At 39.3% G+C, this 16918-nt stretch overlaps 1 protein-coding gene across 4 annotated transcripts in view; it reads right to left on the reverse strand.

Annotated features, from left to right (window-relative positions):
- The window catches only part of LOC128996363 (protein grainyhead), a 156738-nt gene that overhangs the window by 19016 nt on the left and 120804 nt on the right, over positions 1–16918 (reverse strand). For all 4 annotated transcript variants that reach the window (XM_054421645.1, XM_054421644.1, XM_054421647.1 and 1 more), the window contains 2 exons: positions 8119–8230; positions 698–792 (listed from right to left, as the gene is read on the reverse strand). In XM_054421645.1, the coding sequence (XP_054277620.1) occupies positions 698–792; positions 8119–8230 (207 nt within the window). The remainder of the gene's footprint in view (positions 1–697; positions 793–8118; positions 8231–16918) is intronic.

Here is a 16918-nt window from a genome sequence, read left to right on the forward strand (position 1 = left end):
CTGCACCGAACTGGATTATTGATGATCCGATATTACGATCTGAACAGATCGTGGTTGATAAGATGCTGGCCGATTAGGCTAATAAGAGCTCTCCTAATGTTTTCTATTAAAAAGCGATAAATCTGGCCGGACTAAGCGCGTCTCTCGTCTCTGACTGGGTAATCAGAGGCGCTTTTACCTTTGGAAAGTGCTTGACTCGCCTTGGGAAGTCCATTTGTGTGGTCGGTGAAATTTCTGTGTTTTCGTTGGTAATTAAGTACCGTGTTTCCTTCAAAAGTTCTGGCTTATGTTATTTTACAATTTTATTTTTATTGTACAGTTTTACGTCAAATCAATTATTTATAATCAAAATAATCCTAATTTTTGAGTACATACATTTTGTTCACAATTGATATCCCTTTTAGACAAATTCTTACCTAAAAGTCTCAAGGCTTGAAGGTCAACAGCTATTGCGCAATTTCTACTCGTACCAATCACCCTTATAATACTTCAACAACTCCTAGTGTCTGCAACTAAATTATTGTTCCTCAAAAAATCGTCTTACAAGAGTATTTGCTAAACCAGATAGAAAATTCTTTTTCATTCACTACCCAAACGATTGAATCAATTTGTCTGTTACTAACTGAAGATTTGTGTTATGTCACTTCGGACGTATAGTTTGAAATTATTGTTTACATCTAGATAGGGAAATATTTACCTTGGCAGAACTCTCAAGAGGGTTCCAGTAGACGGCGATGGCGTTATGGGAGATCTCCTCTATACAGCCTATCAGACCAACGCTGTTCTTGGTGTCTGTAACAGAATGTACATAGCTTTTTAGATTAAGGAATGGACTTCAAAAGATATATATTCCATAAAAAGTCGAACACTGAAATATTACAAGTCTGCGTAGATCTTAGTTGTGTAGTGTTAATGATTCGAGTTCTTTTTCGTGGGTACTGAAAAGTGCTTTAGGATCATGGGCATGAAAGGAACTTCCACCTCAGAGTAATATGAAGTGCAGTATAATATTTCCCATCATTGTTTTTGCATATTATTTAAGTTATACTAAAACATACAGGATACAGGATTGGGCAACAAAAAGTACTAATAGTTGGTTATTTAATTAGTCTTTACATGATGAAGAAATATTTGAAAATAATCCTGCATGCCGAAAAGTTTAAATCATGACAAACTTAAAAATGGCGGCAAAACAAAAAAAACTTAGATAAAATGACTACTTCATTCACAAAAGTAATATTCGACGCGCATTCATAAAACTCATTAGCCATGTTCATATTTTAAAATAGAATTTGAGTAAAAAAAATCACGCCATCAATGTACAGTATTTGCCATAAATAGTGGTAAAATAAAGCCAAGGTTTACTCGCACCGTTACAACTCAACCAAATATATAATTTTCACAATCTAAACATCCGTTAAAAGCTTCACCAAGCCCAAAACAAATCAGAAGACCAACAACCTTTCCAAATCCTTCGAAAATGGCAGCCCGAGGAGCCGGGCTGATGACGTAATTGGTAGTGTAATGCGGAGTCGAATTGGGTTCGGGGAACCCGGCCCGGGGGGATGGGTATTGGGGGAATTGGAAAATAATTGAAACGAAAGTGGTCGGACGAAGAACAGCAGAACGGGTCCCGCCCCCGCGGCAGACTTGAATGGACGCAGTGCACTACAGGAACTGGATTCTAACAACGGCTGAAAACCAGAATATCGTGTTTGAATTATCATTATTTCAGTCGGTTTGGGCCGTTAGCCACAAATGGGTCAACGGCATCCCTAGCGGAATCCCACTCTCGGTTTCTGCCCATCCCAGTCCCGGGTGGCCGGTTCTGGTCGGGGTGGTTGGGGCAGTCCTGGTGACGTCACTTCGCTTTCTTCGGTGTGCTGTGGTCAATGAAGATGGGTTGTCTTAGACATGTGAGAACGATTATTGGATCATCTTTGATTGAAGTGTGATTTTATGGGATTTGCTAATAGCTTATTTTATGATCTCAGGTCTAACAGGTCTCAGGTTTGGTTGACATATGAGTCAAAAGTTCCTCTTGAGACATCTTATGAGGCTACCCCTCCCTCAAGTTTACTTGGCCACTGATTATTATAGGCTGCCATTTCATACGTCATAGCTCAAAATGACAAATTAGGCTACAAGGTTAGGACATTTTTCAGCTGAGATAAATCCATCTTTTGGGGAAAAATCCATCTTCATCCATCTAAATGCCATCATCCATCCATCTAAATCCATCTTCATGTGGAATTCATACTTATTCATAATTTAAAGTTTTAGGAACGAAAATTGCAGCGTTTAAGATGGTTCTTGGAGATTAAAACTTAAGTATTCATGTCTTGATTCTCCACATCATTCAACAATTTTCAGTCACGAGTTTTAAAATAGACTACTTCACAACGCAAGTGGTGAGATGGCTACGAGAACTGCCAGCTTCCTTCATAAATATTTCACCATAAACTATAAATATCCGTCAGTGAGTTTTCCAGTCTCAGCTCATCAATTTCTCAGCTTCCGCTCGCCGCTACAATTATCCAGTACGCAGCATCAGACGCATATTTCACAGTAAGTGGTGCAGGTTCCCAGGCTGGGTATCTAGACGTAATTGCTACTTCCCATCCACTACACCACGCCAGATTAAGACCGGCAATGGGCCAATAAATAAAGTTTTCATGTGATTGTGCGGCGCACCCTATAAATCGGCCTCCAACTTCTGTCAATTAGATTGTATAATGTATTCGGGCCAGGCTTTGTTCCTGTATCTGGACCATCTGAATGTTAATGCGGTTTGGGAGTTACTGGCTTCCTCTAATGGACCTCCTGTGGTCGCAGAAGCTTTTGTAATTTTCGTCTCTTCACTTTGGAACTTATCGTTATTGGTTGCCACTGCTACTTTGCCTCCAAAGACAGACTTTATGCTTGCGATTCTATAAATACTGGATGCATTAAGTGTTTCTTTTTAGTGGCACATTTAAATGATTGATCTTAAATGTTCTGTTTATCAAAAGGTTTAAGTTACTATTATTCACTTCCATAAACATATTAAAACTACTATGACGTTTTCATAAAAAGAACTCGCTGTTATTTAACAGTAGTAACAGCGAGTTCTTTTTATGAAAACGTCATAGTAGTTTTAATATGTTAGACACATTATTAAACTACTATGGAAAGTTTCTCATATTCTTTTATTGGGATGTTAAATTTCATCAACATTCTAAATCACTTGAATACCTCGAATTAATTAAACAAACTTTCCAACATTCTTCAGTTTCTCCCAATCCGACGTGAAGCTATTTCTAACATCTGTCTAAAGAAACTAGTGATGTGAACCAAAAGTGAATCCCAGCCATCCGAAAACTTTCAAATCTTGTAACTATTTCATCAGCCTCGTTCCAAACTCGAATGGAATCCAGTGTTTCGTCGTACATGATTTACAGTCGAGCTACCAACCCAAAATATTTCAAGAAAACGCCGTGCAAAACTACTTGATAATGATTCTTCATTGACCCCACCTGGGAGGCATTTCTCAATGCCCACGGCGGATATTTCCTAATAAACCCGACACACACGCAGACGCCGTCACATCAAAAGGTCAGACGTGGATAGAATCTCCCATGTTACCGCCCCGGTAGTAAAATGGTTCCAAAACCCATACCATTATTACCCATAATACCGTTGAAATTATACATAACCGTTCGCACTACATAGTCGCGCGTCTTTTAATTTGTGTGATTATTTTAATAAGCGATGCTGAGCCGGTGGCTACGCCAGATCGGCCAAATTGATTTCATCCGCCACATAATGACGAGGCTACACACTGAGCGTGTATCATTATACAAACATCCACTAGATTTGCACTCCGCGACCCGCGGTCCATTTGGAAATAGTTTCCCCAGCTGTTGATGCTGTGACTTGACTGAAATCAAGAAAAATGGATGGCGGAGTTAAAATATGATTGTATAGTAGGTGATGCAAGTGAAGAAAAGAAGTGTCGATAGTGAAAAGTAAGAAAGGTTGACGGATCACCTTTGAGATCAAGCTACAAGAAAGTGCTATAAATCAAAATGTCCCAGAATCCTGAAGAATCTAATCTCTCTAATTGGGTCAAAATCAAACTTGATGAAGCACCGGGGCCAATTTATCAGAGACGCCGCGGCTTCTGAAGAAATTGAGCCATAACTCAGCCCCAGTAGCGGCTCAGCGGCCGAGGCTGTACATTATATCAACGCGACCATCAGTTATGATTGCGTCACGAATAAATTAAATTGCTTTACAACTTTAATTATTGACAAATCATCGAACGCCGAGAGATTCCATTTTGTTATAGATTATCAGACATGAGCTGGTACACTTAAGGACTGTTAGATTACGGATAAAGAGATGATACATAGTGATGACATTTGATAGTACAGATTCTACTCTAAGTGGATACAGCCTAGTATTGCATTTGCATTTAGTACATAAACAACTGTACTGTTATTAATACTTCAGTGGTTTCTGGCTGAACCCTTATGAATGATTACTATGTTAATCAACGAATCAGAATTAACGAACATGAGTTGTTGACAAACTGTCCGTCCTCATTCTACACTATCTCACGATTTTGTCACATTTTCCACCAGCAAAGTACATTTACTTTTATAACTCAAACGGGATTCAACCAACAAACCAACAATACAACAAATGAGTTTTCATAGCAAGAGAAAATTCACGTAAAAGGCCCTTTAATCTATTATGGTCATCTAAAGGGAAATGATTTCGTCACATCTTCAACCCTGAACACATGGCCTTTTCTTTGCTCAAGAGATGCTGCCGGATGCCAAAACGGCCGAGACTATAATCGTTATCCCCTTTATAATACACGGACTTCATCTTTCTGTGGAGATAATTTATCGACGGATTTACATGATTATGCCGTATTTTACGTGGAGTTTTATGCGCGATGTCATGCATTTTCCATGTCTCCACAGCTCTCTGATTGAGCAGATGTCGCCGTGATGATTTAGAATCGACCCAGCGGCCCTTGGAAACTGTTTTGCATTCCATTGTGTGGCGTTCCAATTTTGTGGAAATGAAAAGAACTGAGTGGATGTTTTATGCATTCTAGTTGATTTGATGGCAAACCCTCATACGGTGTTTTTGATTGTATGTAGACCTGACTTTGTGTATAGCCATCTAAATGTCTAGTGATAGCGCAATTGAAAACTCAAATAGAGCTATGTCCAAGCCAATTTAAATAATTGGCGTGTTCTAAATCTTTCTACAACTGTAACATGGAAATTATATCACAACTTCGATCAATAATCAAATGATAATTCTCAACCAGGTGGGGAAACAAACGTGGAAAACAAGTTTTAACTGTTTGTAATACCCATCCGAGTTTTGAAGTCTCAAATTGAATGTAGCAAGACGCTTGACAAGTGGGAGGAACAGGTGTTTGATAATTGACAAGATAATCTCAGGAGAAATCCGTTAGTCTATCGTCCCGTCATCCGAAACTAAATCCGCCGCCATCTTGGAGTAAAAAACATCGGAGTCAGGTGTCGTCAGCCGCTCCCACAGCCGTGCGGAAGTCGCGGGACAAAACTTTGAGTGGTGTAGCTTAAAGTGATAGCTACTCAGTTTAAAAGTCTACCAAAATGAAACTTATAAGTGGATTTTTTAACTTTCCAACACTATCATCTTCTACGTTTGGTTTGTATTAAATGTTTGGTGTTTTCCCACGTTTTACATTTGCCTGATCCAAACTCTAAGATCTGGATTTTCTCAGCACAGAAAAACAGCCAACATACTTAAAATTCACCGTTCCCACTTGATGCCAAACCATTTGAAAAAATGCCAAAAACCGAATTTGAATATATCGGTCGGTGTTCATATTGAAGTTCGAATATCACCCTATTTCAAAAGTTTAAATTAATGTCTAATCTTGGCCCCGGGAAGATGACAGCGTCATTCAGTTGGCGAAGATTGTGTATAGTCTGTATGATGGAACCTTTCTCCTGACCCTTCGTCTTCCTGGGACAAGCCAATGGTTAAGGGCCTGGGCCAGCCCAAGGTAGACGAAGGAAGAGCCAGGAGACAGGTCCCACAATACAGACCTGGGTTTGAAATGTGTTGCAGCAATCCATCTTAAGGGTAAATTTAAATTCAACTGAAGAAAAGATTCGACAATCTACTTTGAACGTTGATGTTGAAGTTTGCCTAACCTTACATACGTCCACGTGGATTTTTCTGGAATTTAACTCTGCATACTGAACACATTCAGCCTTTTAACTTTTAATGTCTACTTATGTTTGATTACCATTGCATCAGTGAGAGGATGCGATATTTCTAAACAGTTTTATTGCTAGATATTGCGAAGAAAATGCCATTACGAGCGTCGTAAAACACCCTTTCAGAAGTTTCGCATTAATTTAAATAGTTGTATAACAACTTTTTACCAATCACTGCGGGTACTCATGAAGCATAACTCCATAGGGACTATAGGGCCATCTCGTACTTCTCACACCACAGACAATCACGTAGGCAACTTCTCGTGGATGGCGAGATTAAATAACAATGTTTGAAAACAAGAGACACGGCCGGAGTTACGTGCCACTCCCGCACTCGCACCACACACGCACACGCGCGTGTTGGTTATATCACGCGAGGATACCATCTAAATTATAGCGTCACGTTTTTTAATAGACCGCTGCGGAGATGATCTATCTGCTATCTCCAATTGAGAACAAAGAGGCAAAGATTTGGTGGCCATTGTTCGATAACTGACCGTTCGATTGTTCTCCAACGCGATGCGATGGTTTATAAGTTTCTACGCTTCGAGCTCTCGGCTTTTTCGCAAGGCAGGTGGGTCGCGGAATTTTGTGGAGGGGCAAAAGGTTAAGATGGATTCTTTTAAACCCTGCTCTTGACCAATCTGTTCCTTCTAATGTTGAGTGTCCAAATTCATCCATAATCATTCTGGTTTGGGATAGAGCAATAAATCATTATGCACGATGCTGACGAACCTCGACGATGTGTTTATTTATTCAAAGTGCCTTGTTATCAGTACTGTATATGCTGTGTAGCTTTGTACATGATTTTACAGCCAGGTGAACCAGGCGAACGCCCTTTCTTTAAATGCGCATTTCTTATATTTAGCAGAAGGATTTTCGGTCAAAGCACCAAAACCACACGTCAGTAAAGGAACACAACAGTTGTTGTTCTTAAAAAACATTGGACACGTGTGCGACGATAAATTCTTTGTACGTGAATCAATTAAACTATTGCACACTGAATCTGTGGCAGGTATTGACTTATAGACGTTTGATTGCGCAACCCAAGAAGTAACTTTAACAAGTTATTGCTTAAAATCGTATCCAGTCGTCTTATAAATAAACATTTTACGACCGCACGAACAAACAAATGAGTCAGAAACGGCGGCAGAGCTTCCAGAACTTGAATAGCCAATGAGACGCCGATGACTAATAAATCTGCTGTTTTTGTACGCTGAATCAGTATTAAATTTCTTGCCATGAAATATTAATGAGGCGAGATTAGACACGCTATTCTGGCGAAGGTTCCAAACACGAGAGGACAAAACGTGAAAAGTCGATTCGAGCCAAAACATGTGATAAAGTATGTAGAAACAGTGGGAAAAAGATTTTAATGGAATTAAGAAGAAAAACTGGCATTAACATTTCTTGAAAAAAAAATGCAAATGACATATTCTGGAATTAGGATGATTAACAAATGAAAAATAAAAATGAACAGGAGTAATTTAGCGATAAACAATAACATCACAATCTCAGTGGTTTTCTCCAGCACTTCGGATGTAGTTTAACTCATGCTGGTTTTATTTCACGTATGAAGTTTTAAGTTTAACTGAAGCCTCTGTTGATTCAAGATATTCTGAAAGATAATTGTGTAACTCAACTTCACCAAACTCTCTATTCTCCAACAATTCATCAATAGGATATTTGAACTCAAAGAGATGTAAAACCGCACAATTCTAGTTGTCCTGAAAGTAGAAAACGAGTGCCAAAAACTGAGAAATAAAGTATTGCAGCCCAGCCTGTGACAATATGAGCTTGAAGTTCCTCCTCGAGAGAGTTATAGTATCTGGAAGATACTCACCAGCATCTAATATCCTCTGTTTCACACTGTGTTGCCTTCCGTGCCAGAACTGCCACGCCTTGATCTCATCTTCTGGTGACTTCTCCTCTCTGAACATCAGCATCACCACGCTCTGCAACAAACAGGGAATCATAAGTAAACATTCTGGGAATGTTACACAAGGGCAAACAGTAACAAACTCTTTCTTCAAAACAATCTACATTCATCGCGTCTAACTACGTCTAATGGGGCGCATCGCAGTGGAAAAACACAAATAACTAATAACCGAGAGAAAAAGCTGGAAGCTGGAAACCACAAACTTGGTTTCGCCTTAAACGTCCAAGACTAATGAAACCGAACGGAAAACATTCAATTAAAGAAAAGTTGTAAAAAGCAAACGAGGAGCTATCAATTAAAATGATTGCCGTACAGCGGCGGAGCTCGGTCAATTAGAGCTCAGTGTAGCCCGTGTACTGCTAATTGTTATCAAGGTCAATGTTGTGTGGCGAGGTTGGTAACGCTTGGTCATTGTTTAGTTTGGCACGCGTGGGAAATTAGAATCAAGCTTGCATCACGTACCGTTGCCGACGATGAAGACGTGTTCCGGAGAACGCACCGCGGGAATATTAAGTCCGTAATTAACTGCGGATTTGTTTGGACGAGAATATTGGGTATTGTGAGCTACGAGCTGAGTTATGCTCTGGCAATTTACAAATGAATGGTGGCCAGGTGGAATTGGGCCCATAATTGGATCTCACAACGATATGAATGGGGGTTTTCTTGATGAATGGAGGAGCGATTTTGTATCTACAGTGTGCTTTCTGGCTTCTAACTTCTAAAATTAACAACTTTTAGGGTTTTGCTGAGGTGATCAACTTCAACTTAAAGGCAAGAAAATTTGTACTCTTACTTCTTTGACGTTGGGCATGGAATGGGAATCTAACATTGTAATGTATATCCAGTAGGCTAGTCTAAAATTCATAAATTAGCACTTTCCTCAATTATAGGTTAATTTATTATTCATCCTACAGTTTACATTCATAGGTCCTTCATATACTTTTTGAAGTGAAATCTAAAAACCAATTGATGGCCCAACAGATACTCTAAACTAAAACAAGGTAGACCCTATCGACCAGATTAGATCAACTTGAGCCAAAGAAAAAGAAGTCACTCGCTGGAAGTAACAGTTCTTCCTCGGTCACTGGTCTCTCATCAGATGGTTATCTGTGACAACCGCGACGCAAGACTGAGAGAATGGTATCACCAAGATAGGAACATCCGAGGATCATTGGACCTTTCACTAGTTACTGGAACACTGAATACTGATTTGAATCTGGCTTGATCAATGGGTCTGGAAACTGAAGGGAATGAATCATATTCTGGAGATATGGAGGTAATATCCAAGGGGTCATCATGTGGAGAAATCTGTTTATGATGGATTGTATAGTAATTGGACTTTTTTAAGCTAATTATTCATGATTAGGTTGGTAAAAAGATGCTGGATGTGTCACAAGGAATAAGTAGTTATCTTTTATTTCCATTCACAGACAATTATCTTATGATTTCTCTTGGTGAATCGTGATTGAAGAATGTATACTTCAACCTTCAACGAAAATCCCACTGGTACGATTGACATCATACCATAACTGATGTTAAAACACTTGTGTACTTAATATTCAGTAAAACCCCTGTTGATCACTTAATCAGTGATTCATGGAATCGTTAATTATGGGATTTCCACATACTGCGGGAAACCCATTGATCTAGTAGTACACATCAAATCAAACGGTCATTGGGTGAATCATATACTCCTTTCTAAGAATCTTCATTGCACAACATTTTAAATGGCTTCACGAAGCAAACACAGTTTAACATGTCGTGAGTAGACAAACACTACTGACTTCCTTTTCCATAATTAAATAATATAACTCACGCCCGTTATCACGATGATGGTGTACAATTTCAAAGATCCCATAGTATGCGCGCTCTACTCAAGGTTGATGATAATCTGTGATGGGCAGCTCTGCAATTACTGTTGAATATTATTACTTAATATGAAAAAATTGACCTTGAGGCTAATGTGTGTTAGTTTGTTTCTTTTTACGCCATCGTGTCTCGTTTGTTTTCTGTACGTGGAAGAATTATAATAGACTGTAAACTGTGTGCCTTATCAAGACGTAAACAACGTATTGTCAGCGTGTCTTGATTACTGTGTTCAATTTTTCATTCTATATATTAATAAAATAATTGTATATAAACATAACTAGCTGAATTCGAGTCCAAAATTGTTAAAGTTCAGAACACTTCAGTTCATTTTCTCTTCGTTTTCAACGTAGTCTACTAAAGTGCACTTTCAGCCACCCAGTATTCACTGAGACGTCCGGCTACCTCGAGCATCAGAAGATCAGATCCTGCGATGGAAGATTTACACCACAATCGCCCATCAAGTCGTAACCGCACTCCTAAATCACCTCTCGCACCACCCACTGTAGGGATTCTGATAAAACCGCACTAATGGAAACTGACAGATTACTGCTACGTGTTCATACGGTGCAGTCAATTCTCCAATGGGTTACATGGAAGATTTCTACAATCTAGAACAGAGTAGAGAGTTGTCTTCCAGTTTTGTATGATCAAGATGGAAATGTAGTCTTGAAGAAATATTTGCACTTTTGACATCGTCAATCTTGGGTATAGTTAGAAACTATTAGATGCGCTGTATATGGCTGGATTTGTTGACAAAATAGATATTTAAATTGGCGTTGGACGATTGTTAGATGTGAGGATAAGTCATCATTGAAGAGTAAGAGCTTTAGAAGTACTCTCTTCTTGTTCCGATACAAAAGAACATTTGTCACGGATCAAAACTGAAGTATCAAAGGAGCCCGGTATGTAATATCCCAGTCACTGAATCGCACATATTGTGCACAAACCCATTAGTCAAACAGCACTGTGGTTATCCAATATAAATGGATTGTAGTCTTATCTAGATTCTTCTGGATTATACAAGAAGTCTACGGAATGTAATCCATATCTCAAAGTTCTTCTGGAATCCAACTCATATATCATTACACGGTCATAAGTCCGTACCGTCTAAGGCCGTACATTGCTACCAACATTCCCAGCAATAAACGGTTTTGATTGGGTCTCCCTGGATGCTTCTCGTGTCGCCATGTAGCTGTTCCGCGAACGCTAGATGTTCTGCGGATGTATGACGATTGTAATTGCGATACGCCGTACGTGTGTTGAATCCGTGACTTTCGTGCGTAAAAACGCGAGAGCTCTGGACGATTATAGGAACTCAAAAATAATTGACAGCGGATCTGGTGTGTTCAGGAGTTTAAAATTGTCCTTGAATTCTAAAGTAATATTAGTGATCAAACATTTAAAGCAGTTGTGAAGAAATCAACAGAGGCAGTTTAGATAATCTCCAAACGTCACTTTGATGTTGAAACTAGATCATGGTTACCCTGACTTCATGTTGTGTTTAGGTATTTTTCCTATCCCTAAATGAAGGTGTTGCCCAAACACGTGGAATTCCATAGGTAAACTATCCTACAACTTTTGTTTCATCCCCCGTCACTATAGATGTACTGGTCTTTGCCTATAACAATTCAAATATAGAATAGTGAAATTTCAGGGGGTGATAAACCCACTAGGAATGTTCTCGGGGTCGAGACCTCTTTAGCCTAAAACGAGAGGTTCCGTAATAAAGAATTGAGGTAAGATAGTGGTGCCTAAAGTAAAAATATAGTGCATGCTAACTAAGAGGCTACCACTGGCTCCCATGATTGATACAATATTGGACTCTGATTACACTTGTCAAATAATGTTCGGATTTTTACAAAGATAAAATATTTCTACCACCTCCTTCGAATCACTCAAGACTTTCTCAAATACGAGTAACATTTCAAACGTTTCCTCAACAAAAATTACAATCCGTCGGATCGGCTGGCGTGTACGATGCCACCGAGGACATGTTATTACCCGTCCACCGTCCAACGTCCACCGTGTTATTACATATGATGGCACGTTTGATTGTTGTTATATACGACGTTTCCACCGTGCCAATTTGCATAAAGAGAGAAAGTGGCGGACAGCGAGTCAAGTATTTAGAGGCGCTCGCAATTACATACGTGAAAGTTCCGGCTACTACAAGCAGCAAGTCGCTTTGGTTATTTACAAGTGGCCTGTGGCTGCTACAAGACACAACTACAAGATAAGGCTGTCGGACAACACGCGACCAGTCATGTCTTGGGAATCTGCTGATTAGGCTTCGATGTGAGAGGTTATGTGGGAAGAGTGTGACTTTGTAGTGTGATGGGTGTGAATCATGTATAGTTGAGGCGGAATGGTCAAAAGTTTATTGATGAGACAATGTAACAACAAATCTACTAAATAGTTGGTGTTTAAAGAGAAACAGATCACTTTTCGACGTTTCTTCGACGTTTCAAGTAGTTCTCCTTCCACAGGTCTCCAGAAGGTGTTTGGAAGTAGATTTACGACTTATTGTTGCTGGACCGTGAGAGCGTTTAACTTAAGCGAGGAAGTACGCTTAACATACTACGCTTAGACAAAAAGTGGTTAGAGCGAGAGTATGGAGTAGGCTATGTCATGTAAAGGTAAAGACTCCGAGTGCCAATATCGTTCAGTGATTGCTCAACGATTCTATGGAACTTCCTATTCTAGTTCTGGCTATCTTTCGGTGATTCAATTGAACAATGGGCTATAAGCATTGGCGACCAACAAAGCACCTCATCAAATTGTTTCCTGAAGGGTTTCTTGAGTACTGAATCTTCCTCAATCAATTTGGTAAACTATCTCCCAACATTGCTGCAGTCTCAGAACACCAATTGCCCAAAACCAGCAACTACCGCGTAAAAACCCGTTAATTCACCGAGACAAAAGGCGCCATCACAATAGGAATAAAAACGGTAATTGTTCAGTTTGGCAAAATGAATTCCGCAACTCAAAGAGGGTCCATTAGGCCAAATAATAACAGAGCTGGCCAGTAAGAGCTGTAATGGCACTTTTTATGTTAACCCGTAGGCCGATGAACCCAAGCCCGGGTTGGCGTCGGACCAAAACTGAAGCAACAATTTATACAGCTGCATTACGATCAGAGACAAGTGGGGGTCTCGCATGCGAGCTTTTTGACTTTTTGTGCCCCGCACGTAGACGCAGCCCAGCACTGTTAACACGTCCCGTCGCTATTTACGTGTGTTGCTGGGTTAATTATTCTTGTTAATTTATGAAGATCTGTTTGCGTTGCGTGCGACTGTTGCGCAACTCTGTATTAATGTTCCTCCCGTGTTAATTGCCTTTCACTTGTTGCTGGGTTACATACGCGGTCATTGGGTCTGTCGATGTGGTGCATTGAAGGTTTCATCGGTTACAGGTTTGATTGTGGTTTCCTGGTTTTGTATTTTGGTTGTGTGTTCCATTTAATGCAATATTTTATATAATTCTGGTTTTTAAATACCCTAATTCAAACTTCTATTTCATCACGATACTTCTTGTGAAAATCCCCAAGATGAAAGAATTTTGTTTCACAATCTTTATATGATTAAAAATCATAGTAATTTCAAATTTTTATACTTTATTACCCACTGTTATTCCACTATAAAACCTGTCAACCTACAAACCAACCGACACAGAAATCCTATAACGAAAACCATCTCATTTGTTCACAAATAAATTTCCCCAACCTGTCACTTGTCCCAGTGTCAAATGATGAGGAAAGTCCATGCATAGGAATCACTCGAAATCGTTCCCACGAATATACAAACCTCGTCAGCTTCTTAAACAGTTCAGCGGTTGATTGACCCGTCACGATGGACCAAGGACCCCTGGTGCGGCCAATTACAGACGACGTTTCGAACAGCGTTCATCCACCGGGCTTCATCAGGTGCATGACGTCGCGTCAACCTCCCGTCTCGCATGTTAACTAGAGGGAAATTGGAGTATTTTACAAAATGTGTAATGTATTTCGTGCCATGTGGAACGGTGGAATATGTTTTTTTTTACTCAAATGTAGCTTTTATTATGACGAAGAAATTTTAAAGGTAATTTTCATTTTGTTGAGATTCTGTTATGATTGATTGACGAATTCGTGAAAGAGGATTTTTACTGCAATAGGTCAAAATTCGTTAAAATTTAAAGTATGACGTTTAAGTTAAAATAAGTTTGTCAGAGACTTTCCTTCATTGTTGCTTTGAGGTTTTTACTGTAACCTACAAAATAATTTTAAAATATAATTCTTCGTTTCGATTGTTCAATTATTTTTTGGTTTTGAGTCCGTTTTTTACAATCCAATTGTCCCAAACCAAATAACGATGTCATCGTCCAAATTTCGTGAATAAGAAAAGCAAACATTCGAAATGAGTACGATTAATCTTCAAGTTTAAATCCTCCCGGGATAGAGGCGAAGTTCTCCAAAGCGTCAGATGTAGAGCGCCAGGCGGTCGGAGAGAAGTAAACATTACATTACATGGCCGGACACCGGGCATTCCCACGAGGTCGGATAGTCGGGGGTCGGATGTCGGATGCCGATGTGATAAGCGTTATCAGGTCGACAGGTGGCCTTGGTCACGAGATAGCTCTGTCGGTGTAACTCGAGAACACTGGTTCACCTGCTGCAAGGCTGGAGGAGAGAATTTGATTTTGGAGAACGATGCGTAGAAAAGTGTTTGTGACATCAACATTTTAACTAACATCTAAACTGAGAAAAACACTAGTTTAGATTTTGAGGAACGGGTTTTGCAATACATCAATCCTGCGACGAATTTAAGCGTTAAGAAGGGAAATTCTTTCAGTCTTTTGAAGTGATAGACAAAAAGGTTTCACCAACAATTTCTTATGTCAAACAAAATCTTCGCAGCCATTTCAAATTCCCTCGTCAGTCTTTCCATCCAGGAGTCAGCTGTCTACTCCCATGATCCGCTGTCTACTCTGACGGTGTTCGGTGTTCGAGTACAGGCAATCAACAGTGTTATTTCCACATCTGCAGCCGACTCACGTGTCGAGTCTAGACTGTAGACGAACACTGCAGAATCTCGGCCTCTCAGACTTCGCCGAAGGACAATGGTCTCGGACATTCCGCGGGGCTTTCTCTACATATCCCGCCAATTTGCACCGATTACACGTCCTTTTTGCCACCAATATTACGTCATAATACCCGTGTTTTGAAACAGCTGACGGCCTCAGTCACGTTAATTGCTTTAGGTTAGAGGAACTATTGATTCTTTTTCAGCCGGCGCTATGGCTTTGTGGACGTGATATGCGAATACAAGTATTTGATATGGTTGTGACATATATGGAAATCAATTATAGGTAGAAAAAGTAGGCGATTTTTATTCATATACTCCTGCATTCTATACTGAAAAGATCTTTGACTTAGTTTTTTTTTATTCAGTTGAGACTGTATTTTGACGTATTGATTCAGGGTAAACTCTGAATAATTAAAAAAAATTGGTAAGGTAAGGTTTTAAGGTAAGTAAGGTTTTAAGGAGAAAATTCTAAGGAATTACGCTAAAATCTAAAAAATCTCTATTTATTTTAGCTACAAGACGGTGCAACATTTTCTGTACTCATGTTAAGCAAGTTAAACTCAATGAATGACGAATGAAGAATTCAAGTAGGAGTAAACATGTTTCTTTTCAAATGCTAGAGTAAACTATTAAAAAAATCTGACGAGTGACGTTTACAAGGATTCTTCTACATCGACGCGTATGTTGACCGTAAATCGAATCACCGAGAGACTTTAACGCATGGGAACACTGAAGTCGTTTCCAGCGTTGCGGATTCCCGATGAAAGGTTCGCCGATAATGGAATGCAGCCATTAGATCCTTAACTGGAGATTTTCATTAATTTTCGAAATCCCCCCATGTTATTGGAGCCCGGCTGAATACAAAATGCGGCGGAAGGGGGAGAGGACGTGCCGCGACTGCCAAATCCGCGCTTTTTAAAAATAATTGGATGATTGATCCCCCAAAGAAAAAGTTAATGAATCTAACAACGGAGTCAGTAGCTGGCTGAATTATATCTTCATCGGTAATATCTCCAAGCTGATTCGGACTCGAATCACGTCGCGAATGAATAAATATTAGTGGAGACGCAAGACGCAACCTCCCCACAAGTGACTATCAGTGTCTATGGGGTAGTTAAGCTGTGGCTGATGGTGAATGGTAAATAGCGCGGTGTCTTTGATGTGTGCTTCCTGCTTCATTCTGTGCTTTGTTATTTACTGACAATACATCGTGTTTAACAATATTTTAGATGCAATCTGAAGAAGCATTGAAGCGCTGTGAGCACTTTATTGCTCCTCAATATGCTAAAGTGTCATGGAAAAGTAGTGGATCGTGTTACTACTTTTAATACTTTAACCTCAAATGGTGACCATAATGGTAGGTATTTTAGTTGCTTTCTAAATAAATTAATTTTTGATTCACCTGATATTTGATGTTGCACACAGATAAGGAGCGTAAAACGTGGATTAACAACAGTCCGTTAGTAGAAAATAGTATTTGGCTTTGATTCTAAAGTTTTCAAAATTAGTACTTTAAACCTTTTACATTTATACAAGTTTGTTAAAATTATGTTATGTGATAATTGCTGTTTATTGTTCAATATACACAGTAATAATATGTACTGAGCGATTGTTGAAATTAAGAAAAAAGTTTTAAACCAATACTATCCGATATTCGCTGGAAATCAACTAAATTTTCTGAGCATCTTATATGAACTATCGAAACTAATCCACTTAGTGGTAAGATATTTCTGTCGTAAAATGAAGAATAGATCTGTATTACATTTGTCCCA

The sequence above is a fragment of the Macrosteles quadrilineatus genome, unplaced genomic scaffold, assembly GCF_028750875.1.
Source record: "Macrosteles quadrilineatus isolate MER2022 unplaced genomic scaffold, UCM_ALF_1.0 Scaffold_6__1_contigs__length_79288215, whole genome shotgun sequence".
NCBI lineage: Eukaryota > Metazoa > Arthropoda > Insecta > Hemiptera > Cicadellidae > Macrosteles > Macrosteles quadrilineatus.